This window comes from Dendrobates tinctorius, unplaced genomic scaffold (assembly GCF_039654945.1).
Source record: "Dendrobates tinctorius isolate UK_male_01 unplaced genomic scaffold, ASM3965494v1 ptg000230l, whole genome shotgun sequence".
In the NCBI taxonomy this organism is placed as follows: Eukaryota; Metazoa; Chordata; class Amphibia; order Anura; family Dendrobatidae; genus Dendrobates; species Dendrobates tinctorius.
The window spans coordinates 14,177,319-14,205,160 of record NW_027361897.1 but is presented as its reverse complement, the minus strand read 5'-3'; the positions used below and the strand labels follow the sequence as shown (position 1 = coordinate 14,205,160).

The following is a 27,842-nucleotide window of genomic DNA, read 5'->3' as shown; positions in this document are numbered from 1 at the left end:
CATCAGGCTAATGTTGGCTGAACCTGGCGATAATGACGGGTTTGTGTATGGGGCTGCCGGTCGACTGATGGTTAGGGCAGATGTTGATCGGGTATGTCCGATTTTGAATCGCCGATCATATTTCTCTCCCTAAGATAAGTCACCGGTCATGGTCACATAGAACACAGGAGCGCTCTGCCGAATTGAGTGCTCCAGTGAATGCGACAGTCAGCCGAGTTGGTCAAACAACAGCAGCCATCCTTTAGTTTAGCGCCAAGTGTTCAATTCCCCTGTAGTGACACACCAGGTGAAACGATGCATCAAAGGCCTGCCTTTCTAATGCACAAATATGCTGGGCACATGTAAGAAAAAGGCTTGGTGAAAGCACCCGAAAAACAAATTATGGTACTGGGGGGTGTGACACTGGACATATGTAGAAGTCTAGCTGGATGATGGGATTCCACTATTGCAGCATTCAGTCCTTGATTATCTCATTGCATTCTACCACATTTGTATGATAAAATTAAAAAAAGAAAATTCTAAACCCTGACTACAGAATTAGCCACTGGATACGTTTTTATTATATTCCCAATCGGAATAAATCACTAAAAATGCAGTCATAAAAAAATTTAAAAAAAAAAAAAAAAAATCAGCATCATCTACATCAAATGCGATTTATTTTCCATTCTTAGCTCCTGACGCCTTCTACAAATTTAGGCTTTGCTTGCCAGAAAAAATATCTTCTAACCTCATTTATTTATACGTCTAGTGCCAAGATTTGCAGGAACATGGCGGTGCATTAAATATTCAAAGTAGTGCGTTTCTGACCTACTTGCTAGCTTGCCGAGATAGTCAGCTAGACTAAACATCTTGGATTGTAGTGTTAAAGTACAAAAATGACAAGCTGCAGGAATGAAAAAAAACGACATGTGCAGCATAAATCTGATACTCAGGCTGCGGGGCAAACGTGCACCTGATCCCTCAAACATGATGCTTTTTTTTTTTTTTTTTTTATGGGCACGATTAATATTTTCAACATCTGCATTTTCACAGTAACGCAAAGCATTATAATCTGATAGGGGTCAGTGGTTTCCATTCTCTGGATCTCCAGCTGTTGGAACACTACAACTACTAGCTACAGTCGATCGAGAGTTGCCCAGGTCCATCGCCTAGTCCGGTCCTCCGTGGCAGCCGTTGATTGTTTGCCTGTCATCCTGGCGCGGTGACATCATGATGTGCGTCAAGATGTCGTGTGGCCTAGTAAGCGCAAGAGAAAATCCAGGTACAGAAGTAGAAGACTTCCCTGGTACGGCTGCCATGGAGGATCGGACTGAACGCCAACGCGAATCTTTCTCCATGTCAAACTCCTACAGGGTGTTGTAACTTTTACAACAGCTGGCAAGCAACACGTTGGCGGTCATTGCTTGATGGCTTTGTAAGGAGCGCCAGGGGCAAACGTTAAAGTGGGTATGAGCACTGTAATGACTAGCCAGAACGTCTTTTTTTTTTTTTTTTTTTTTAATACGCCATTGACTTGCATATGGTGCCGTAGAACTCCATAGGCGGTAAAGAACCATCCATTATAAATATAGGGAAAGAGGAGGCAAGAGTGGCAGGTCCTAACGGAGAAGAGTGAAGTGGGAGAACAGATGAAGTTGAAAGCAGAGCAGAACCTGCCAAGCAGCTGAGCGGGGAGAAGGCGCAAGAGCGTGCTGATCAGGGTGCAAACAAGAGAAGCAAATAGTTATTGGTTGAAATTGCCGCCATGTTGCAGGTTGGACTAATCATCCCCTTGTGCCCCAAGCAAAACGCCGCCGACAGATGTAGTCATGTTGTCCTACCCTTAGATTTGTATATTGAAATCACCTGTGCCTTTACTGTCACCACCAAGACCAATGCCTCAATGGCTAACCAAGAAGTCTGTTGCCTCCGAGGAGCAATAAAAAGTTCAATTAGTAGCAGTCACAGTTTCTTTATGCAAAAACCAAAACAATCACATAATTTTAAGAGAACATGGTGTAGATTTCCTGTCATTTAATGGAGAATAAAAGGGACTCCTCCTTTCATAGGCGAGCCAGTGGAGCGGAAAGGGGCCTATTTCAGACGTCCATAAAACTCATAAGCTCTGTGATTTTCACACAGAACAGGTACCCGACGCAAAACAGAAAAAACAGGGAGACATGTCTTTTTAATTAGAATCACGGATCAAAATTACCCATAAAAGTCAATGGGTCGGAGAAAATAACGTACGGCACGCGGACAGCATCGTTGTACAATCTGTGTGCAGTCTGTGATTGATCTAAGAAACTTTACATTTTTTTTTTTCCCTCCATACATCAACACCACCAATGAAGCGCGGATGGTAAGGAATGGCACATGGCCCCAACACGGATGAAATGCGGACTGTTAAATTTTGCGTGTGTGAAGAATCACTTCCCTGCCCCGATTAGGTCAAAAAAATTAGAAAGAAATTATATACAAATTAATTATACACTAATCTGTTATGACTTAAAGTGCACTCCTCCCAAGGAAATAATGTTTCTGGCATCCCGGGCATTCCTCTTTATGAATAGGTTACTCATGGGCGGGGTGGTGCACATATCTGGTAGGGTAGGACTACACTAGCGTGACCCAGAATTCTGCACCTCTTCCCTCCTGTCGTAATAATTGATAGCTGTGATGTGTGCCCGTCGTAGGTGTTGTGTGATGACAGCCATGACACCCATAGGCACCGACTAGGTCTAAAGTACTAAACATTTCTTTAGTGAAAAATAAGCAACACCGTGTGCCAGCGCCGGCTTACTGCATAGTGATATACACCGAACGCAAGAATAACTCTGTACACAGTAAGCGTCCCCTACTGGCAACTGTTGTCAGACAATTTTATTATACAAAGAGAACCTCTCACTGGGTCAAGAGTGAACAGTTTTTGCTAATGTCTGGACACAGGTCCCACCTCTTGGGCCATGGAGAATGAAGCTCAGAAAAATAAAGACTCAGCAAGTTGTGCCAATTCTGCGCTCTATGATGGCAGAAGGTTTAGTCACAGTTCAGACTCCATCACGTGTTCTCTGGTCGTAAATGGAAAATAGAGACACTCGGGGTCACGGGGACAGAGTATGACGGTGTAACCGAGCCCTACAAGTAAGTGCGCAGACGACGGAGTTACATAGATGGCTGGGATCACTTAGTTACGTAATGCTAAAGAGCTTCACTTATGACATAGTTCACACAACAGACAGATGCATTGGTAAGAAAGTTATCTGAAGTGTTTTTCTTCTGCCCCATCTGACCATGCCGTACATAGGTGAGACATCTACAGAGGCCACCACCCAAGAGCTAGCTGGTCTGCCCAATCTGTCACTGCCGTACATAAGTGGGACATCTACAGGGGCCACCACCACCCAAGACCTAGCTGGTCTGCCCGATCTGTCACTGCCGTACATGGCTGAGACATCTACAGAGGACCCATCCAAGACCTAGCTGGTCTGCCCGATCTGTCACTGCCGTACATAGGTGGGACATCTACAGAGGACAACATCCAAGACCTAGCTGGTCTGCCCCATCTGTCACTGCCGTACATAGGTGGGACATATACAGAGGCCACCATCCAAGACATAGCTGGTATGCCCAATCTGACACTGCCGTACATGGCTGAGACATCTACAGAGGACCCATCCAAGACCTAGCTGGTCTGCCCGATCTGTCACTGCCATACATAGGTGAGACATCTACAGAGGCCACCACCCAAGACCTAGCTGGTCTGCCCGATCTGTCACTGCCGTACATGGCTGAGACATCTACAGAGGACCCATCCAAGACCCAGCTGGTCTGCCCGATCTGTCACTGCTGTACATAGGTGGGACATCTACAGAGGACAACATCCAAGACCTAGCTGGTCTGCCCCATCTGTCACTGCTGTACATAGGTGGGACATATACAGAGGCCACCATCCAAGACATAGCTGGTATGCCCAATCTGACACTGCCGTACATGGCTGAGACATCTACAGAGGACCCATCCAAGACCTAGCTGGTCTGCCCGATCTGTCACTGCCGTACATAGGTGGGACATCTACAGAGGACAACATCCAAGACCTAGCTGGTCTGCCCCATCTGTCACTGCCGTACATAGGTGGGACATCTACAGAGGCCACCATCCAAGACATAGCTGGTATGCCCAATCTGACACTGCCGTACATGGCTGAAACATCTACAGAGGACCCATCCAATACCTAGCTGGTCTGCCCGATCTGTCACTGCCGTACATAGGTGGGACATCTACAGAGGACAACATCCAAGACCTAGCTGGTCATGTCTAACTAATGAGATGTCCTATAAGGCAAAACAAGCTGAGTGCCAGATGGCTGCCTCTACAACCATCCAGAAAGCATCAAATCTGATGGAGGAGAAAGGTGGATAATCCCTCTCCCTTCAATGTGTAGGAAACTAAAGCCATCATCAATGTATCACAGACCAGGCTACCATGCTGTATGATGGCCGCTGATGTAAAATCTCCATAAAGAAAGAAGAGAACCCTTCCTAACTTACAAGAAGTAAATACATTGCTGTAAGGGGAAATATTCATTGAGAAATAATAGGACACACAGTGCCCCGATTATCTAGAAATCCCTCTCCACACCAATTAACCTGCAATCATACAATTCCCACATTACAAAACACATGACTGCATAAAATTACAATAGACGGTCTCCATTATATGCCAGTGATTGATGCACGAAACTTGACCGAGCTTGATAAAAAAAAAAAAAAAAAAAAAAAAGAAGATTGAGGCATCATTATAGACAAGGATTCTTTACTGTTAGAGCAGTGAGACTTGCTTCTGCAGGATTTGATAAACGCCTGACTTAGCTGAAGCTATGGTTGCACAGCACTGTACACAACTAATAAAAAAAAAAAAAAAAAATATTAAAAAATGGATATCCTAAAAAGCCTCCATATAATAAAATGCTGCACGTGGATTAGTGAAATGATTCACCGCTTCTGGAAGGATTGTGGTTTTCTATCTTAGTTTGCAATCTGACACCAAAGAACAATTTTATTTTATTTTTTTCATTTTAAAGGCCAAGCACCTGCTGGCGCCTAAGATATTCACCACTTGGAGGATTTACAAAGCTCTGTCGAGGAGCAGTAACCACATGAAAGTCTTTAGCCAAAAATCAAAACTGGATCCTAAATATTGATATAGTGCTGTGTGAGCCCGACCTAACAGCAGTTCATCATCGTTAGACCTCACTGGATAGGCGATGTCCCAGCGGTGGGATCCCACGATCATCAAGAACTGTACTCTGCTAGGGATGGGACAGCAGGGGAGCACACCCGACCGGCGGCCCCCTTTACTTTTTTCCTGGCTGCGGTCAGATGGAAAGGCCACAAGATATCTGCCATATGGAAACAAATGGAAAGTACATTGCGGATTTTTTGCGGACACTTTCCAAAAGTAAGTCAGCAGCGGCAAAATCGTACGGATCTCACTGCAGATTTCTCTGGTCTCGGTACATCCCGGCCTCCTATGCCAGCATTTCACATTCACTTGCAAACTCTGCTCCGGATCCACAGCGGACACGCAGAAAATCCAACTGTGTTGCGGATTTATTGCAGAGCATAGCCATTTATTTTTGTCTATGGAGAAAATCCATATTATTTTCAAAAGGCAACACCGAGATGCTGCGGACTGAAAAATCCACAAAACAGATACATTCACAGCGTCAAAAAAAAAAAAAAAAAAGAAGAGCAAAGTATGGATGAGATGGGGGGGGGGGAATTCGAAACCACTTTGCTGGGATTGTATTCTTATGTGGATTTAAAGTCACATATTGTTGCCATAGAGCCAGGAGAGGAGATCCGCGTCAAGCAGCGGTCACTCATATAGATCTTTGGTCATCAAATGAACATTTTTTTTCTGCAAATGGAACAAAAAATATATTTTTTTTTTCTTTATGGTGGGGGAAAAAAAAAAAAAAAAAAAAAACTGTACAGAACACAAGACAAGTTTGCAATCCAATCATCATGAGCTCGCGAGAAGGAAACAACGGTATCCAAATTGGTAGATTTTTGCAGTCCGATTTATTAATAGCGGTGCCCCAGTCCTCCCTCGCTGCAGTACGGGCCCTGTTGATGAATGAAGTGCGGATGCTTAAAGGGGTTCTCCACTTTGGTATTTTGACAAATGCTGTGCTGTCCACAATGTGGTCACTGATGGAGAAGAATGTGACCACACCTGTCCATCAACCTCCTCCTATTGGAAGACAGCTGGAGACTGGTCACGGGCTCCTCATTTAGCGACCGTGTTGACCTCAGATTTCGCCATTGATGCTCCAGAGTTAAAAATAATAAAACCAGTGGTTACTCACCCTCCTCGGGTCCTACACTTCATCTCTGCCGCAGCTCCTGTAACCGTTTACAGGTTGAGCAAGCCGAGTCAAACACACACATGACCGCTGCAGTCAATCACTGGGCTCAGTATCTCGTGATGTCTACGCTGGCAGAGCGGCTGGATCTCAGCGATTGGCTGCAGCGGTCACGTGTGCTGTCGACTTACTTAAAAATGGATGGCACTCGGACCAATATTATTCAACAGAACGCCTGAGTTTTCTGGATCAAACACGGAACGATTTTTTTTAAGCTCATGTGGACCGGCCCTAAGGTTCAGTTCCCACAATGAGTATTTGGTGCATTCTGACGCTGCAGATTTTCTACAACATTTCCGTACCAATTAGCTAAATCATGTTGGGTGTTTTAGGGATTTTATTGGCAGCAGGGGGAAGGATTGTGTGTTTTTATCTGCCAATTTTTACATTATGTGTTAAATAAGAAGAGGCTTTGTATATGATACTTCCGTCATTGACCCAGACAATGCAGATTACATGCGTTTTTAGTGCATTTCCGCAGCGGCAAAGCACAAGAAAAAAAACAAAAAAAAATGTTTTTTCCCCTTGCGGATTTTCATCATCTCAGTCAAATCCACGGGGAAAATCTGCAAAGAAAAACATTTATAGCAAGAGAGATTGACACGTTGCTGAAAAAAAAAAAAAAAAAAAAAAGTACCGCAGGTCAATTTCTAACAAAAAGGCACCAGATTTACATAGGGGTCATCCACTTTGATGGAAATGAGGGGGTTTTTTGGGCCATGAAAATACACAGAAGAGAAAAAATAAGAACAAACAATAGATAAAAAGCAGCAAATACTCATAGTGCAAACGTAGACGTAATAAACACGGTGAATAAAAAAAAAAAAAAAAAAACACCTGCAGACGCCGTTTTGTGCAACGAAAGCTCTAGAGATGGATTCTAGAAGGCACAGGATAAAAGACGGAGCCTGGTCTTAGGCCGCTTTCACACTTCAGGATTTCGGTATCCGGCATGGGGCGGCAAAAAAACCGGACTGCCGGATCCGGCCGCAAACGCAGACACTGGATCCTTCTTTCTGCCGGATATATTCCTGGCAGAGAAGGTTTCCGGGCATGCGCAGAGAAGGTTTCCGGGCATGCGCAGTGCAAAAAACCGGTCCGTCATTGGGAAAAAACGTCGCATGCAACGTTTTTTCCAGACGCCGGACCGGCTATTTTCTCCGGATCCGGAAAAAAACGGACGCGCCGCATTGCCATCCGGCGCAATGCGGCAGCAATGAAACAGCACGGGGAAAAAGCCGGATCTGGTCGTAACAGGCGCCGGATCCGGTAGTCCGGTTTTTGGCCGCACCATGCCGAAAGCTTGAAGTGTGAAAGCGGCCTTACCTATCGGCAGGCAGGTAAACTATTCTGGAGGAAAAACAAGGCCACGTATGTCAACTGAGCAGATTAGCGGAAATGTCAAGACGACCGTGCCGTAATGAATGGCATTTCAGCACTGCCTCCATCCAACAGCTGTTACAAGGCTGCACACACAATCCCTCTACATAATGTATCAAGGTCTGGTGTCAGAAGGGAAACAATGTCCACCTACAGCTCTGTAAGAAAGTAACACTGCGGATTAGATCTGTATGGATGGAAGCCGCAGCAGTCAGATTTCTCCATACTTCTCCGAGATGTTTGTTAAATGGAAAAAAAAAAAAAAAAAACAGGACATCCTTATGTGACAGTGAGTCACCGCCGTACGCAATGTTATGACTGTCATTAAACCGGTTAATGTGCTGCAAGCAGCGCTAATGACATGGGACTGCAAGAATGACGCCGGCACAACAGGTTCTGAGCTACCCGAGATATATCCGGCTGAGGTCACAACGTAGCAGGTCGAGGTTTGGTGGAAATGGACTCTGTGGCCGATTTTCCGCATGCAATTAATTCCGCGCGGAAAATATCCAACAAATACATTCCATCTATATACCCTAGGGGACGTTCACACAGGTTACATACACCCCGGATGGAAAATGCTCTGCATATTATAGCAGGAGGCTATGTTCACACGTTGCAGGTTCTTTCTGCTCTCTTGGCGGAAACGAAGCCGCAGACGAACAAAAAAAAAAAAACAAAAAAAAAACAAACAAAAAAACAAACAAACAGATTTTGCTGCGTTTTTATTGTCTCTTGTGCACACTGATATTAGTGCCCCCCCCCCCCCCCAAGAAAAAAAAAATCATGATGTAAATTAAGATTTTTACACCAAAAAGGCAGAAAAAAAAAAAAACCTGATAACTGCGTTTTTAGCACTAACTCACTGCTTTATATGGGCGGGGGAAAAAAAAAAGCTGCAAAAACGCACCTGTTTTCCACACATCAGTGAGAAAAAAAAAAAAAAACACAATGTGTGCATGAGATTTCTGAAATGTGATAGATTTTGCTGGTGCTGTAAAACACAGCTTAGGCTTGTTTCACACTAGCGTTTCACTGACCTGCATCGGTCTGCGCACAGCCGCCTCCAAGCTCCGCCCCCGCCTCCTCCCGGCCACTCCGCCTATGGACGCATGACGCTGCTTGTGACCTGTGCACCCTATCTTTAGCGTTGGGTACGCAGGCATGCGTTTGCTGGCTCATGCGTCCTTTTGACGGTGCGCCGAGCACACCAAAATGCAACACGGTGCGTTTGGCACAGCAGGTCGGTGCACCATCAAAAGGACGCATGCGCCGGCAAACGCATACCTGCGCATGGCATGCATACACAATGCTAAAGATAGGGTACGCAGGTCACATGCAGCGTCATGCGCCCATAGGCGGAGCGTCCAGGAGGCGTGGCCAGGGCGGAGCTTAGCGGCGGCTGTGCGCAGACCGATGCAGGTCAGTGAAACCCTAGTGTGAAACAAGCCTAAAATTTGCATATAAAAGCAGTAAAAAATGCATCGTGTGAACATAGCCCAAGTGTTTTATATTCGCAGCGTCATTCCTACTTTTAAACTTCAAAATCTACGTGAAAAACTGCTGCCATTCCTGTGCCATATGGATTCTGATGAGGATCCACTATAACATCTGTCCAAAAACCACATATAAAGCAAGATTATGGCGTCTGTATTTTTATTCTTGTTTTTTTTTTTTCTGCTTCAATTGATCTTTCTCCCCCAAGTAGAAGCGCTGCTATCATTTACTAGTTGCTTCTTTTTTCACATAGAAAAGAAGAGTATCATGTGCACAGCAGGTGCATTTTCCCATTGAAATCAACAGGAGGCTTACTTTGAGTTTTGAATCAACTGATGTAAAAAAAATAAAATAATTGGATTTGTGATTTTTTCTTATTTGGCGGAGAGGGGGGCGGGGGTGCATAGATTTTTCAGCCAGCAAGGTCCCCGTGAAGCAACTCTGTGTGCACATACCCTCAGTCAAAGCAATTTTTCATGTGGCTTTTCACAGTGGGTTTATAAAAATCTGCCGATAAGCCACGACGCTTCCGCAGTGAAATCCGCAGTGTTTGGTGCAGATTTTTCTGCGTTGGATTTTAATCCGCAGCACATCTGACCTTGCGTGGACACAGGAGCCAGACCAGATTACGGGGCCAGATTTCCATGGTGGAAAATCTGCCGTATTTTACATTGGCGGAAAAGCCAAGAAGATAAAATCTCATCCACGTTCTGCAGAGGAAACGTGCAGAAATTAAATCTGCTACCTGCCAATTTACGCTGTGGATTTTTGCTCCATATTTCACTGCATAGGAGAGATTATATAGCAAAATGATCAATGGTAAAGTAAAAAAATAAAAGCGATTTTTCCGCACAATTTACATCCTGTATGGATACCTGGAAAAAAAAAATTAATAAAACTTATTATACTGCACTCCTATAAATGGGTCTGCTAACTGGGGCTACAATGGTACAAGAAACAGGTAAAAAAAAATCATTTTCTGACCACAAAGGCAAAAATATTCACATAAAAACCCCGGAATGTGGATGGCGGAGATAAAGCAAATTTGCAAAAATGGTGCAAGGTGCAGCCACCATTAGAAATCAGATCCTGACTATCAGCCCAATTACCGGAGCTAAGATTCAGATCTGATAGGTGCTGGGCTTGGGCGACCCAGTGACAATAGGCACATGCCAAATCCGAATTGCCCAAGGTGTAGCCCAGCAGGGCGTTTAACCCCGTCACTACCGGCAGGTTTCGGGGTGCTCCCCACAACACGACGGTGCACATACAAAATGACAAATCAGATATTAGGTACCTGCAGGGGTAAGAGGTTATTGCCGTTGTCCGTCCTGAAAGCGTTGTCCTCCACCCAGGATTTGGGAGCGAGAGGTGAAGCACGAGGGAATTTTGGGGGTGCAATCACATTACTGGAGAAGGGCTTTTTCAATGGAGAAATTGGATTGAGCGGTGAGGGCACCCCAACCCCGACACCTACTCCCACCCCCACCGCCCTGCGGGGGTCTCTGCCAGGCTGTAGACCACCCCAGGGATTGGAGGGGTTATTCCATGCAGCATTTTGCTGGTTGTTCCAGCTGGAAGGGGACGAGGAGGAGGACGTGGAGGGCTTATTGGTCAGGATGGCCTGGTGGCTGTAAGCGGTTCTCTGGTTATAGGGGGGGTGGTTATTGGGGCTCGCAGGGGATCTTCTCTGTTGTTGCTGATGAGATAGCCCCAGCTGAGGGGAGAAGGTGCCCCCGAATACAGGGTTGACGTGGTGGTGTGGGAAGTTCTGGAATAGCATGGTCCCATTGACAGGGGGAATTCCTTGGAAAAAGCTGTCATCCACAGCACTGCCGGAACCTCCGGTGGACCAGGTGCTTCCAAAGGATGGGGACAGGGAAGGGACAGTGGGGGGCTCCTGCTGACCGGGCTGGGGGAAGCTCAGACCAGGCAGAATGGGGGACTCCATCTTCTCCTTCAGAGCTGAGGTGGCGCTGTTCTCCGGGCTGGGGGGCTCTGCAGCACAGGGGGCTTCCGAGCTGCTGGGGTCTTGCTGTTGGGATGCTGGGGCTGACTGCTGCCTCTGCTGAGGTTGGCTTTTGTCCATCAGTAAATCATCCTGCATGGCGTGCACAGCTGAGGGAAGAGAGAAAGCAGAGGAGGGTTAGGACGGGGTCAGCGGCACTAGCCCTGTGCAGAGCCCCGCAGCCGTGCGCCCTCCCCGGGGGCAGAGGAGCCACATTACACCGCCGCTCCGCCACGTCTCTGCGCTCCAGTACCGGAACTCTGCGCTCCGAGGCTGCACTCCGCCGATTCTGGTTCCTGTTATCGGCAGGCGCCTCCTCCTCCATCCAGCCCCGTGCTATTAGCATACGTCAATACACTGCCGCGTCCTTCAGCAAGGTTACCGGCGGCGGAGAGCGGCTCACCGGGCACATCCGCAGCGTGCACCCCACTGGCAGTCAGGAGGCACCCCACTAACCGTCACACTGCACCCCACTAACCGTCACACTGCACCCCACTAACCGTCACACTGCACCCCACTAACCGTCAGGAGGCACCCCACTAACCGTCACACTGCACCCCACTAACCGTCACACTGCACCCCACTAACAGGAGGCACCCCACTAACCGTCACACTGCACCCCACTAACCGTCACACTGCACCCCACTAACAGTCACACTGCACCCCACTAACCGTCACACTGCACCCCACTAACCGTCACACTGCACCCCACTAACAGTCAGGAGGCACCCCACTAACCGTCACACTGCACCCCACTAACCGTCACACTGCACCCCACTAACAGGAGGCACCCCACTAACCGTCACACTGCACCCCACTAACAGGAGGCACCCCACTAACCGTCACACTGCACCCCACTAACAGTCACACTGCACCCCACTAACAGTCACACTGCACCCCACTAACAGTCAGGAGGCACCCCACTAACCGTCACACTGCACCCCACTAACAGGAGGCACCCCACTAACCGTCACACTGCACCCCACTAACCGTCACACTGCACCCCACTAACCGTCACACTGCACCCCACTAACAGTCACACTGCACCCCACTAACAGTCAGGAGGCACCCCACTAACCGTCACACTGCACCCCACTAACCGTCACACTGCACCCCACTAACCGTCACACTGCACCCCACTAACAGTCAGGAGGCACCCCACTAACCGTCACACTGCACCCCACTAACAGGAGGCACCCCACTAACCGTCACACTGCACCCCACTAACCGTCACACTGCACCCCACTAACCGTCACACTGCACCCCACTAACAGTCACACTGCACCCCACTAACAGTCAGGAGGCACCCCACTAACCGTCACACTGCACCCCACTAACAGGAGGCACCCCACTAACCGTCACACTGCACCCCACTAACCGTCAGGAGGCACCCCACTAACCGTCACACTGCACCCCACTAACCGTCACACTGCACCCCACTGGCAGTCAGGAGGCACCCCACTAACCGTCACACTGCACCCCACTAACCGTCACACTGCACCCCACTAACAGTCACACTGCACCACACTAACCGTCACACTGCACCCCACTGGCAGTCAGGAGGCACCCCACTAACCGTCAGGTGCAACCCACTAACCGTCACACTGCACCCCACTAACCGTCACACTGCACCCCACTAACCATCACACTGCACCCCACTAACAGTCACACTGCACCCCCCTAACCGTCAGGTGCAACCCACTAACCACCAGACTGCACCCCACTAACAGGAGGCACCCCACTAACCGTCACACTGCACCCCACTAACCACCAGACTGCACCCCACTAACCGTCACACTGCACCCCACTAACCACCAGACTGCACCCCACTAACCGTCAGGAGTCACCCCACTAACAGTCACACTGCACCCCACTAACCGTCAGGCTGCACCCCACTAACCGTCAGGCTGCACCCCACTAACCGTCACACTGCACCCCACTAAAGTGTCAGGAGGCACCCCACTAACAGTCACACTGCACCCCACTAACCGTCAGGAGGCACCCCACTAACCACCAGACTGCACCCCACTAACAGTCAGGAGGCACCCCACTAACAGTCACACTGCACCCCACTAACCGTCAGGAGGCACCCCACTAACCACCAGACTGCACCCCACTAACAGTCAGGAGGCACCCCACTAACTGTCACACTGCACCCCACTAACTGTCAGGAGGCACCCCACTAACCACCAGACTGCACCCCACTAACAGTCAGGAGGCACTCCACTAACCGTCACACTGCACCCCACTAAAGTGTCAGGAGGCACCCCACTAACCGTCACACTGCACCCCACTAACTGTCACACTGCACCCCACTAACCACCAGACTGCACCTAACTAACCGTCAGGAGTCACCCCACTAACCGTCAGGAGGCACCCCACTAACCGTCAGGAGGCACCCCACTAACCACCAGACTGCACCCCACTAACAGTCACACTGCACCCCACTAACCGTCAGGTGCAACCCACTAACCACCAGACTGCACCCCACTAACAGTCAGGAGGCACCCCACTAACCGTCACACTGAACCCCACTAACCGTCACACTGCACCCCACTAACCACCAGACTGCACCCCACTAACCACCAGAACTGCACCCCACTAACAGTCAGGAGGCACCCCACTAACCACCAGACTGCACCCCACTAACAGTCACACTGCACCCCACTAACAGTCAGGAGGCACCCCACTAACCGTCACACTGCACCCCACTAACCGTCACACTGCACCCCACTAACCGTCAGGCTGCACCCCACTAACCGTCAGGAGGCACCCCACTAACAGGCTGCACCCCACTAACAGTCAGGCTGCACCCCACTATCCGTCAGGATGCACCCCACTATCCGTCAGGATGCACCCCACTAACCGTCAGGATGCACCCCACTGACAGGCTGCACCCCAAAGGTCATCAGGCTACACCCCACTAACCGTCAGGCTGCACCCCACTGTGCATGGTGATCGTCAGGCTGCACCCCACTAATTCAGTCTGCACCCCACAGGTCATCAGACTGCACCCCACAGGTTGTCAAGCTGCACCCCACTAATCATCAGGCGGCACCCCACTGTACATGGTGATCATCTGGCTGCACCCCACTAATTGTCAGGCTGCACCCTACTGGTCGTCAAGCTGGACCCTACTGATCGTCAGGAGGCACCTCACTAACCATCGGGGCTCACCATTAACCGTCAGGATGCACCCCACTGACAGGCTGCACCCCACTGACAGTCAGGCTGAACCCCACTGACAGGCTGCACCAAAAGGTCATCAGGCTACACCCCACTAACAGGATGCAGCCCACTAACCGTCAGGCTGCACCCCACTAACCGGCTGCACCACACTGACAGTCAGGCTGCACCCCACTAATAAGTTGAACCCCACTGTACATGGTGATCGTCGGGCTGCACCCCACTAACCGAGAGGCTGCACCCCACTGTACATGGTGATCGTCAGGCTGCACCCCACTAACCGTCAGGCTGCACCCCACTGTACATGGTGATCGTCAGGCTGCATCCCACTGGTTGTCAAGCTGCACCCCACTAATCGTCAGGCTGAACCCCACTAATCGTCAAGCGGCACCCCACTGTACATGGTGATAGTCAGAAGGCACCCCACTGTACATACTGATTTTGTCAGGCTACACCACACTGATCATCAAGCTGCACCCCACTAATCGTCAAGCGGCACCCCACTGTACATGGTGATCGTCAGGAGGCACCCCAGTGTACATACTGATTTTGTCAGGCTGCACCCCACTGGTCATCAAGCTGAACCCCACTAATCGTCAAGCGGCACCCCACTGTACATGGTGATCGTCAGGAGGCACCCCAATGTACATACTGATTTTGTCAGGCTGCACCCCACTGGTCATCAAGCTGAACCCCACTAATTGTCAGGCTGAACCCCACTGTACATATTGATAGTCAGGCTGCACCCCCCTGTACATGGTGATCATCAAGCTGCACCCCCACTGTGTATGGCGATCGTCAGGCTGCACCCCACAGGTTGTCAAGCTGCACCCCTTTAATTGTCAGGCTGCACCCCACTAATCATCAGGTGGCACCCGACTGTACATGGTGATCATCTGGCTGCACCCCACTGGTTGTCAAGCTGAACCCCACTAATCGTCAGGAGGCACCCCACTGTACATGGTGATCGTCAGGCTGCACCACACTGTCCATGGTGATCGTCAGGCTGCACCCCACTGCACATGGTGATCGTCAGGCTGCACCCCACTGTACATGGGTGATCGTCAGGCTGCACCCCCACTGCACATGGTGATCGTCAGGCTGCACCCCCACTGTACATGGGTGATCGTCAGGCTGCACCCCACTGTACATGGGTGATCGTCAGGCTGCACTCCCACTGTAAATGGTGATCGTCAGGCTGCACGGGGCACTGTACATGGTGATCATCAGGCTGCACCCCCACTGCACATGGTGATCGTCAGGCTGCACCCCACTGTACATGGGTGATCGTCAGGCTGCACCCCCACTGCACATGGTGATCGTCAGGCTGCACCCCCACTGCACATGGTGATCATCAGGCTGCACCCCCACTGCACATGGTGATCGTCAGGCTGCACCCCATTGTACATGGTGATGGTCAGGCTGCACCCCCACTGTGTATGGCGATCGTCAGGCTGCACCCCACTAATTGTCAAGCTGAACCCCACTAATCGTCAGGAGGCACCCCACTGTACATGGTGATCGCCAGTCTGCACCCCCACTGTACATGGTGATCGTCAGGCTGCACCCCCCACTGTACATGGTGATCGTCAGGCTGCACCCCCCACTGTACATGGATGGTCGTCAGGCTGCACCCCCCACTGTACATGGATGGTCGTCAGGCTGCACCCCACTGTACATGGTGATGGTCAGGCTGCACCCCCACTGTATATGGTGATCGTTAGGCAGCACCCCGCTATTTATACTGATAGTCAGACTGCACCCCCCCACTGTACATGGTGATTGTCAGGCTGCACCCCCACTGTACATGGTGATCGTCAGGTTGCACCCCCACTGCACATGGTGATCATCAGGCTGCACCCCCACTGCACATGGTGATCGCCAGTCTGCACCCCCAACTGTACATGGTGATTGTCAGGCTGCACTCCCACTGTAAATGGTGATCGTCAGGCTGCACCCCCACTGTACATGGTGATTGTCAGGCTGCACCCCCACTGTACATGGTGATTGTCAGGCTGCACCCCCACTGTATATGGTGATCGTTAGGCTGCACCCCCCACTGCACATGGTGATTGTCAGGCTGCACCCCATTATTCATACTGATTGACAGGCTGCACCCTACTGTTAATGCTGATCATCCATCTATACACCACTATATATCCTAATCCATAACTTGCACCCCATTATTCACACTGACGAGCAGGCTGCACCCCACTATTTATACATAAGAAGCAGAAATCCAACATGTTCACAGGTAAGAAAAGTCCAGTATTTATTGAAAAATCAATTCTTAAAAAACATGTTGACATGCGGCTTTGGTCATGGTGTGAACAACTGACGCGTTTCAGCTCAACAGAGCCTTAATCATGGTTGTTGCCCTTTGTTTTGCCAGAAAACTATCATTGCATATTGTTATTTCCATCCAAATCAGCAATGAAACCTGACCATGGCTCTGATGCAGATGTGAACACAGGCTGATGTAGGCTGTGAAGTCACCACGCTTCATGGGTTCTCATCTACTGCAATCATTTTTCCTCCACCTATAATTAGTACTAGGTTCAAAAGTTGTGACATCACATTTTCATCACATCCATTCATCATCTTCCCTCTCTGCAGTGTAGAAGGGAAATCTACTATGTCTGTTTGGAAGCTGTCAGCAAGAAGCGGCCCCCAGACCCAAAGGCCCTCTACACCAGTAAATCCACCAATTTGTGAAGGGATCGTCTGAACATCTACTGTGAATGGGGGCCTCCCGACTCTCCACCGAAGAGGATATCGGGGGAAAAAGGATCAGGTGGCTTGAACTGAAACCCCTGATCCCATTGTTCTTCATGTAAATAAGTCACCTCACCGGGCATCGTCTTTCTCCACTCTTCCTAGAGAGAACACGAGATTGCTTGGCCAAGCCGTTCGTTCATGTATAAGGGGGAGTCATGAGGGGTGATCTGTTGGCCGAAAGAACATGCCAGCTTGTCTACGTTCGGAACTCATTGCCACCTCTCCTTTCACTGCGATCGGGCACTTAGTGAAATGGGAGATCGGAGGACCACTAGAGACGGGCATGGTCCCTCACAGTTGGGTCCTGCATCAATTAGCCATCTTTGGCGTATCCTAGCTGTCTGTTATAAGACAACCTCTTTGATCTCTCTTATACATGACACATGGCTTGTAATTAGAAGCACAATTACTTAAACCTCCCATACACATTGGACTAATGTCGGCCGAACCTGACAATATCAACAAATTCGTCCAACAGCCTAATGTGTGTGGAGGCGCCAGCCAACTGAACGTCGGGGGAAATATCGATTGGGCATCTTTGATTTCAGACAGTCAATTGCTTTGTTCTCCCGGAGACAAGTTCTCTAGAACAGTGGCTTTCTTGGTCGAGCAATTATTCCTGTGTATGGGTCAACGGCCAAGACAGATATTAGCCGACAACATTGTTCGGCTGGCAGCCACCAAAAATTCTACTGTGGGCATAGGCTCTATCATATCGTGACCCTCTCCCATTACAGAGGTAAATGCTTTTGTTTTTTTGGGAGGGCAAAATCGTGTAGCAGGCCGGCGGTTGATTAACAACCATCATCGGATAGTGTAAACCCACCCCAAGTAAAATATTTCAGATTGTAGTCCAGGCTATTCTGCTCACATAGAAGACCACAGTGCGGCAACAGCAACAAAATGGAACACGTTGCGTTTAGCGCAGGTCGCCGCACAGTCAAAACGATGCATACCCAATGCTAAAGATAGGGTACGCAGGCCGCATGCCGACATAGGCGAAGCTGAACAGAGGAGGTGCGGCAGTGGGAGGAGATTCACGGAGGAAGTCTGCATCCCTCCGTAGCTCTGCCATACGCTAGTGTGAAACTAGCCTTAGGGGTGGTCAAGCTGAAAATGTATTTTTAGTAAAGTTTTGAAAATGATGTAACTTACTGATATCCTCAGGTCCAAAAGTTGCCCTGATTTCCAACTTACAAGCTATGTTCTCAGGTCCCTGCAGGTCCTCTTCTGGTCTGAAGGTGACCAGGGCAAACGAGAAGGTTGGAGGACTGTACCTTTCAATTGCTTACTCAGTCCCCTTCTCTGTCCTTAGATCGCCTGCAGCAGAAAAGGGGGCTTGCTTTGCTACTGAAATGTGAATTCAGTCTGTCCCCTTCACTTACACAGCTATGGTCACATACCAACACAGGAACCTGAAGACAACCTGTTCCAGAGCTTGAAGCAAAAGCTAACACCCCTTTCAGATACAAATTTCCTTTCCTGTTCCAGAGCTTGAAGGAAAAGCTAACACCCCTTTCAGATACAAATTTCCTTTCCTTACTCCTTTATAACAGATCTGTCACTGTATTATTTCACAATAAAAAAAGGATGTATTATTAAAGAGATCCCTTAAACTTGATGAGGCGGTTGTACTTACTTTGAAAACCCAGGCCAGAATTCCTGTATAATCATGATATTAAAACGAGTGTTTCAATATCATACGGCGACATTTTTAAATGGCATTACACAAACAAAGCAAAAACTCCAGCCTCATCAGATCTAAGAGATCTATTGAATAATGCATGCAGTCTTCATAATGTGCTAGTTTAACGTGGATCCTGTCACCAGATTTTCCAATACAAACTGCATACTATATCAAAGAGATCTCTTAGACCTGATGAAGCGGGTCAACTAACTGTGAAAATCATGAAATAAAAATGCTCTCTTTAATATGTAGGCAGGAAAACTTTAAAAAAAAAAGGATTATTCAGCCCACCATGAATTTTCAAAGTAAGTACACCGGCATCATAAACTCTAAAAGATCTATTTAATAAGGTGTGCAGTTTGTACTGTGAAATCTGAAGACAGATCAGCTCTAATATTCTTATTTACCACTATCTCTGCCGAGGACTTTGCCATACACTTCAAAAACAAGATAGACCAAACACAGCAAGTCTTTATTGTTCAACCACCACAACCCCTTTGTATACCAAACCAATGCCCAAACCCCATAACCTCCTTATCCAACATCACAGAAGGGGAGCTTGCTCATCTTCTTTCCAAATCACACCTCACCACTTGTGCTCTTGACCCTATCCCATCCCACCTCCTCCCCAATATCACCACCACTCTTATCCCATCCCTAACCCACCTCTTCAACCTATCACTAACTTCTGGTACCTTCCCTTCTGCTTTCAAACATGCCACAATCACGCCTATCCTTAAAAAGCCAACTCTCGACCCAACCGCTATGTCCAGCTATCGCCCAATATCGCTGCTCCCATTCGCTTCCAAACTCCTGGAGCTGCACGTCCACGCTGAACTTTCCACACACGTCTCATCTAACTTGTTCTTTGACAATCTACATTCTGGTTTCCGTCCCCATCATTCCACTTAGACAGCCCTGACCAAAATTACTAACGACCTACTTACAGCCAAAGCTAACGGACAATACTCTATACTCCTCCATCTAGACCTTTCCTCGGCTTTCGACACAGTTGACCACTGCCTCTTACTACAGATCCTCTCCTCCTTTGGCATCAAAGACCTCGCCCTATCCTGGATCTCCTCATACCTCTCCAACCGCACATTCAGCATCTCCAACTCCCACACTACCTCCTCATCCCACCCTCTCTCTGTTGGGAGTCCCCCAAGGCTCTGTTCTAGGACCCCTACTCTTCTCAATCTATACACTTGGCCTCGGGCAACTCCAAGTCCCACGGATTCGAGTACCACCTTTATGCCGATGATACTCATATCTACCTCTCTGGCCCAGACGTCAACTCTCTGCTCTCCAGAATCCCAGAGTGTCTATCAGCCATATCCTCCTTCTTCTCCTCCAGATTCCTCAAACTCAATGTGGACAAATCTGAACTCATCATATCTCCTCCATCTCACAGATCTTCCTTACCCGACCTATCTACAGGTATAACAATTGACAACATCATGCTTTCCCCCGTACCGGAGGTCCGCTGCCTCGGAGTAACCCTTGACTCTGCCCTGTCCTTCAAACCGCACATCCAAGCTCTCTCCACCTCCTGTCGCTTCCAGCTCAAAAATATTTCCAGAATCTGTCCCTTCCTCAACCCTCAAACTACTAAAATGCTTGTGCATGCCCTCATCATCTCCCACCTCGACTACTATAACATCCTTTTCTGTGGCCTCCCTGCTAACACCCTCGCATCTCTCCAGTCCATTCTTAACTCTGCTGCCTGACTAATTCATCTCTCTCCTTGCTACTCCTCTGCTTCTCCCATCTGCAAATCTCTTCACTGGCTCCCATTCCCTTAGCGTATCCAATTCCAATTACTAATACTGACCTACAAGGCCATCTTCAACCTGTCTCCTCCATACATCTCTGAACTAATCTCCTGATATCTTCCCCCACGTAATCTCTGGTCCTCCCAAGACCTCCTTCTCTCCTCCACACTTATTCGTTCGTCACCCAACCGCCTCCAAGACTTCTCCCGAATAGCCTCCATCCTCTGGAATTCTTTGCCCCAACACGTTCGGCTATCAACCACACTCGGATCCTTCAGACGGAACCTGAAAACCCATCTCTTCAGGAAAGCCTACAGCCTGCAATGATCCCCACTGCCCCCTCACCACTACTGAAGCTACCTCCTCACCATCACTGGAGCTGCCGCAACCCCCCAACCTACTGTCTCCTTCCCCACCATCCTGTAGCATGTAAGCCCGAAAGGGCAGGGTCCTCTCTCCCCTCTGTATCAGTCTGTGATTGTTAATTTGTTTACTGTAAGTGATATCTGTAATCTGTAAGTAACCCCTTCTCATGTGCAGCACCATGGAATCAATGGTGCTATATAAATAAATAATAATAATAATAACCTGCTTTTTTGTATCAAGTTGTGAGAAGCACCCGAAGTGACACAAATGTTCTCCATTCATTGACAAGAAGCAGAGATCTTGAAAACGGGGAGGAATTGAAATAGCAAATATATTAGCGGGTCGTTTTACTTTATTTCTAGCCGCATTTACATTAAACCCTTTCTTCCTTATGCCATCTACACCGAATATTTACATGAAGAGACAAATTCAATCGTTCCCTTGGCAAAGATGTGTATGGAAAGCAACCCGATCTGCCCAAAGTGCTGCCGCCCGTGGCAGATAATCTGCAGGACTGCGTGTTATTCCTGGCAGCTAGAAGCAGGGGCTCCGTCCTGCGGGTCTGCAGCGAGGATGAGCGTGTGTGATCACGGTGCTGCAGTACAGCAATGCAGCACTCCCGGATCAGCTGCTGGCACAACACACAGCAAACCCTGAGGCCCCACCAGTGCAGCATGACAAAGTCCTGACTAATGAACTCTAACACATTTTTTTTTCTACTTTTGCTATCCATTTAACCTTTGAAATCTCCCTAGCAGATATGCTGAAGAATGCTTTATCAACCTCATCTGACATACACGACAGTGACACATGACATCTCGCAATGTTTATGCACAGGCGTGTATATTCGCTGCACCTTCCCAGGTATTTAAAGGGAAAGGAGGGTTTTTGGAGTCTGAATTGTTTACTTGCGTTGATGGTTGTGTCATCCCAGCAAAGGTGCAATAGAGAAACTGGTAGGAACCGAAAGAAGCAGAAAACAAACAGACAAGATCGATATGAACGCCAAGATATAGGCAAACCAGAAGGCTTGAACGGCATCATTGCTATATAGACTATAGTCCTAAAATTGCCTAATTTGTGTGGGCCCATCAGCCACGACAAAGTCTACTTCTTTTGGGTCAAGGACTATAAACTTAAAGGGAATCTGTCAGCAGGATTTCACCCTTAGAGCGCAGGCAGACAGCCATATTACTCGTTCGAGGATTGCATTGTAATCCTCGGACTGGTTGTCGGCTCTCCTGACTTGATCGTGACCGCTGCATAGAAACACACGCTCAGGACAAGAGCCGATGGACAGTCCAAGGATTGTGATGCGATCCTCGAGCGAGTAATACGGCCATCTATTGCGACCTTAAACGATTTATATGCGCATGTAGGTCTTTCAAAGACAAGCTCACCAATACCTTTACATGGCCAGTCTGCCCATCTGTTACTGAGAAATCAGGGTTTAAACTGATATGCAAATGAGGCTCAAGAGCTACGGTAGATCTGAAGCCTCTGTCACTCCAGCTCTATTCCCCACTCAGCACCACCGCCTCCTCCTGCTTGACTGACGGCCTCTATGCTGCGTGACTTCAGGCAAAGGAGCTGTCAGTCAAGCAGGAGGAGGCGATACTGAGAAGGGAATAGAGCTGGAGTGACAGAGGCTTATTTGCATATCACTGATTACTCAGTTACGGAGGAGTGGACTGGGCTGTGTAAAGGTATTGCTCGACTTGTCTTTGAAAGAGCAACATGCGCAAATAAGTAGCTGGAAGTGTGAAATCTTGCTGACAGATTTCCTTTAAAATGTAGGTAGGATCCATCTTTATGTAGTTCAATTATCTACGTATAGTCTTTATAGCAGGGATGCAGTCCAAAACTTCATATATTTAATATCCGCATACATGTGGGCGTACATATATATACACATACACACATATATATATATATATATACATATACACACACACAAATGTACGTATGTGGAATAGGATGTCCACCCCAGCCAATCAGGGTGAATTCAGACATCCCTATAACACCATCTAATTGTGTGGACTGACCACGGGCCTCCCGACCTGGACTCAGCATCCTCAATATATGTGTATGAGGCGGTCATTTTCGGATCTGGAGACCCCATGGTCAGTCCGTGCAATCGGACCTTATTTCATAGACATTTGAATGAGGCTTTAAGGCGTCGTGGCTGCAGTGAACAGGACTGAGCTTCAGTACCAGTGAGAACCATAAGTACAACATGGTGGCACGCATTTTGGGTTATCTGATCATGCTCTGGTGTTATCCGTATCCGAGTGTCTTCGGCATGATCGGAGAACATGTTCGTGTCTCCGCGGCTGCATGTCTCACAGCTGTTAAGACAGCCACAACACATACATGGATTGCCTGCTTGTTACACCATCCCTGCATGAGTTTTGGCTGTCGAACAGCTGAGAGACATGCAGCCGCGGGGACACGAACATATTATCCGAGAGTGCGGAAGACACTTGGATAACACCTGAGCATGCTCAGATAACAACTTATCCGAGCACGTTCGCTCGTCACTCTTCCTGTGTTCTCTTCGACAAGGCGGCCAGCTGACATATTTGCTAGCCGCATATCTGTGGGAGATCAAAGCACTCAACAGTCGAAAATCAGACTCGCCCAATCATCATCTCCTCCAACGATCAGAGCCTTCATATAGAGGGTTGTCCAAACCTGCTGGAACAACCATAGCACAACTGCTACATGTGAACATACCCTAAGACCTTAGTCCGACATCCATTTTTTTCCCCTATGAGATTAAATGAGCCTTGTGCTGGATTTACATTCATTTTTGGTCCGTTTGTCTGGATTTTCCATCAGTGTTGCATCAGTTTTTTTGTCGCTTCAGACCACCGCCCTCCCCAGCATCCAGCGCCGCACAGGTCCTCTCGGAAGCCTCATTCTGACGCCCCATGGGCTCGCATTGTAAAAACCACTTCCAGCTCACACATAAACCCCAATGTGATCCAGCTGGTCAGAAGGGCCATTGTGACTCGAAAGAGGAGCGGCGCTGGAAACCGGGCAAGACGGGGAACGGTGAGTACATTAACACACTAACCCTATACTAAGATTTACAGAAGTTTAGGGAATAAAAATAAATACCAAGAGTGGAGTGCTCCTTTAAAAAATAAAAACTGGACAGCACACGGGTGACACAGACTATATCTGAGCGTCATCCTTTTTTTGTCACGGACCCGTTTACTTGCATTAGCAACTCAAATTCTGTTTTTTTTTAGTTTTTTTGTTGTGTTTTTTTTACATGCATGATCTGGAAAAAAAAAGCTGGACATGTGAACAGTCTCCTAGATTATAAAGGGTAGTCTATCCATGAAAAATATGGGGACAAAACGGTGAAAAATGTATGTATGAATGAGGTCTAAGACTTTTTTAACTGATGACTGTATAAAAATGGATTTAAAAACGGACAATATTTCATCTGATCCCGGCAATGACACTGCTCCGGGGACGTATCGCAGATTGCAGGCTACCGGACACTGAACATTATATCCATTATTTAGGGGTTTGATAGCAAAGGGAAAGAAATCAATATTGGATTTTTTTTTTCTGCAGTCCTGATACGGCATGTGCGGATTATAATCGTGATGCGTTTTACTAGCACGTCGCCCTGTTTTTAAAGGGGCAAAAACGCTAAGATACGCGTTTGTCTACATTGGACGGATGTCGCCATGAGAATATAGAAAAACCTTCTAAAGTTCCTGGTTACACCAGCGCAGAGGCTATGCGCGATCCGACAGTGTGAATAACGCTTTATAACGTATTTTCTCAGACGATGGCAGTGTTACGACAATCGCAGAGGACACTATGAAGCCTCACGGTCGGGGCTGTCAAGGATTCCGGTTTCCCCCGTGGCCGGAATAACTAATCAATTAGTAATCAGCCGCTTAATGATCACCCAGGATCGATCTGCCTTTCTCTTCAAGGTCAAGACTGAGCCACATTTCCTCCTATACAGGTTTCTACACAACTAACAAGTTTCCCCCCATCTCCTGCTGCAGAGCCAGGACTGCCCCCATCTATGTATACAGCCAGCCTGCTGCAGCTGCTCCCCCACCACATCACCCAGTAATTAACACCAGAGTCATTAGTGCGCACTTATCGGTCACAGGTTGGTGAGATCGCCTGCGATTACCTTATGTGTGTGATCAGATCGATACAACAGATTCCCGATGTTCTCCTTTCGCTTTGCTTACAGCTGGCGAGCGACCTGATCGCCAAAAGCACTTTGACAACTGGGAGGTCAGTGCGCACGCGCGAGCCGCGCGGGCTCACGGGAGATGTAGTTTTTCTAAGCGTAGGCGCATGATTTCTAGGCTAGGCTTTTTTTTTAGGGGGGAGTTTGTAGCTTTCCAATCCACAACTGCAGTGTCAATAAAGCCGTGAGCCTGCCCTACATCATATCAGATGATACACTGCGCCACTAACACGGATTCCAAAATCCGTACACGTCACAGTGTGCGCTGAGTGTGAGGTCAGCAATGCATGACGTCATATGAGATCTCTAAACACGAGCTATGAGAGTTGCTGCAGCCTGCAACCAATCAGATCACTCGCTTCATTTTTTGAAACTGTGCTTGGAAAATAAAAGCTGTATTTTTATTGGTTGCTAGGAGCAACCACTTGTCTCCACAGACGGCCATTATATACTGTTAGGCCTCACTTGTCTGCGGTGCCTATAGGCCGTACAAAAAATGTAAACGCCGTCGTGCCCGTAGACCAATGGAGTAGTCCAGGCATCAGCTTGGGAAATATTCATTATACTGATTTACGGGCCGCCATCTTTACAAGCCGTGGGCAGTAGATTGGCGTTTTTTCTCTTCTCAAGACGCCATAACTTTTTTTTTTCTTTATCCACACGATAGCTTGTTTTTTTTTTTTGTGTGGGACAAGTTTTAAATTTTAATGGGGCCACATATTGTATTAAAAAAGTGAGATCATATAAAGAAAAAACACAATTCCGCCATTGAATTTATTGGGGGTGTTGTTTTTATGGTGATAAACATATGGTAAAAAAAAATGCCCTGGCAGCCTGGTCCTCCAGGTCCGCAGGATTACAGCGATACCAAATTTATATCTTTTTTTTTAATATTATTATTTTAGATGCTTAGGCTACTTTCACACATCAGGTTTTCGGCGTCAGGCGCGTTCCGGCGTCGTGCCGGAACGCCGGATCCGGCAAGTGTTTTGTAAAACCGGATGTGACGGATCCGGTTTTCTGCCAGATCCGTCTTGTTCTTGACAGACAAAACCGGATCCGTCTCATCCGGTTCATCCGTTTTTCTATCCGTTTTTCGACGGATTACGCCGGATCCGGTTTTTAAAAACACCCCTTGTGGCCTTCCGAACGGGATTGGCTACTGGAAAACTATATATAGGGTGTTCCTACAGCCCTTCTTTGACAGGTTGTAGAGGAGAAAGTGCAGGTTGGAGAGAAGAGCAAGTGACTGGCGAAGATGGATGTTGTCATTGGAAATATTTTGAAGAATTTGGCGGATTTTATAGCGGAGGCGAATCGTTTGAGGGTGATTGTTCTGGAGAAGGAGAGAGCGAGACAGCAGCGCATCAGGCATCGTAGACGACGTTTGTGGATCCACCCCATCACAGCCAAGAGAATGACGCGTGGGGTCTATTCTACACTCTGCATGGACCTTCGACGAAACCCGGATAAATTTTTTGGATATGTTCGGATGAAAATGGAGAATTTTGATTACTTGGTGGAGCGCATTGCACACCTCATAAGAAAAGCGGACACCTATTGCCGCTTCTCTGTTTCACCCGCAGAGCGTCTGATGGTGACTTTAAGGTAAGCCACATTTATTGGATATGCTCGCATCAGAGCACACTTTCACTGCAATCTTGTTGGTGGTAGTTTGTATCTCCAAGTGTTATAGGTCAGTTTTGGTATGTAATGCTGTTATTTAAAACTAATTGATTGTTTTTTAATTCCCCACAGATTTCTTGCAACTGGAGAATCCCTTTCGTCACTGCATTTCCAGTACAGACTCGGGATTTCCACCATATCTGGAATAGTGAAGTACACATGCCGTGCACTGTGGGACTCCTTAGCTGAAGAGTTTTTACCAGAGCCCACAACAGAGAGGTGGATTGAAATTTCAGAAAAGTTTCAACAGATATGTCAGTTTCCCAACTGCTTGGGCGCTGTGGACGGGAAACATATCCGCATTGTAAAGCCAGCCGGATCGGGATCGGAAAATTTCAATTACAAGAAATATTTTTCAATTGTCCTCATGGCCATCGCTGACGCGGAATACAAATTTATTGCTGTTGATATTGGGGCCTATGGCCGCTCCAATGACTCTCAAGTTTTCAAACTGTCTGCCATGGGGCGTAAACTGTATGGAAACACCTTCCAGTTCCCATCCCCTAGACCGCTGCCGCAAACATCTGGTCCACCTATGCCATTTGTCTGTGTAGGGGATGAAGCCTTCCAGCTGTCAGAACACCTTTTGAAACCGTACTCTAGCAGAGGATTGACAAGAACAAAACGCATTTTTAATTACCGCCTCACAAGAGCAAGAAGAATGGTTGAATGTACCTTTGGTATTCTGACAGCCAAATGGCGGGTCCTATTGACTGCGATCAACCTCAAGACAGAAACTGTGGACGAGGTGATCAAAGCGTGCGTGGTACTCCACAATTTTGTTATCTGCAAGGAACCCATTTCCATTGAGGACACCTCTGAAGAAACCACCTTGC

General features: G+C 48.0%; 1 protein-coding gene across 4 annotated transcripts in view; it reads right to left on the bottom strand.

Annotated features, from left to right (window-relative positions):
- CPEB3 (cytoplasmic polyadenylation element binding protein 3) overlaps positions 1 to 25,391 on the bottom strand; it is a 105,812-nt gene extending 80,421 nt beyond the window's left edge. The window contains exons 1-2 of one of the 4 annotated variants that reach the window (XM_073555869.1): positions 25,258 to 25,391; positions 10,584 to 11,404 (exon numbers count right to left, since the gene is read on the bottom strand). In XM_073555869.1, the coding sequence (XP_073411970.1) occupies positions 10,584 to 11,393 (810 nt within the window). In that variant the 5' untranslated portion in view covers positions 11,394 to 11,404; positions 25,258 to 25,391. Of the gene's footprint in view, positions 1 to 10,583; positions 11,617 to 25,257 lie in introns of those variants that run through there. The other 3 variants (XM_073555870.1, XM_073555868.1, XM_073555871.1) reach the window with 3 other exon arrangements.
- Positions 25,392 to 27,842: the final 2,451 nt, after the last annotated feature.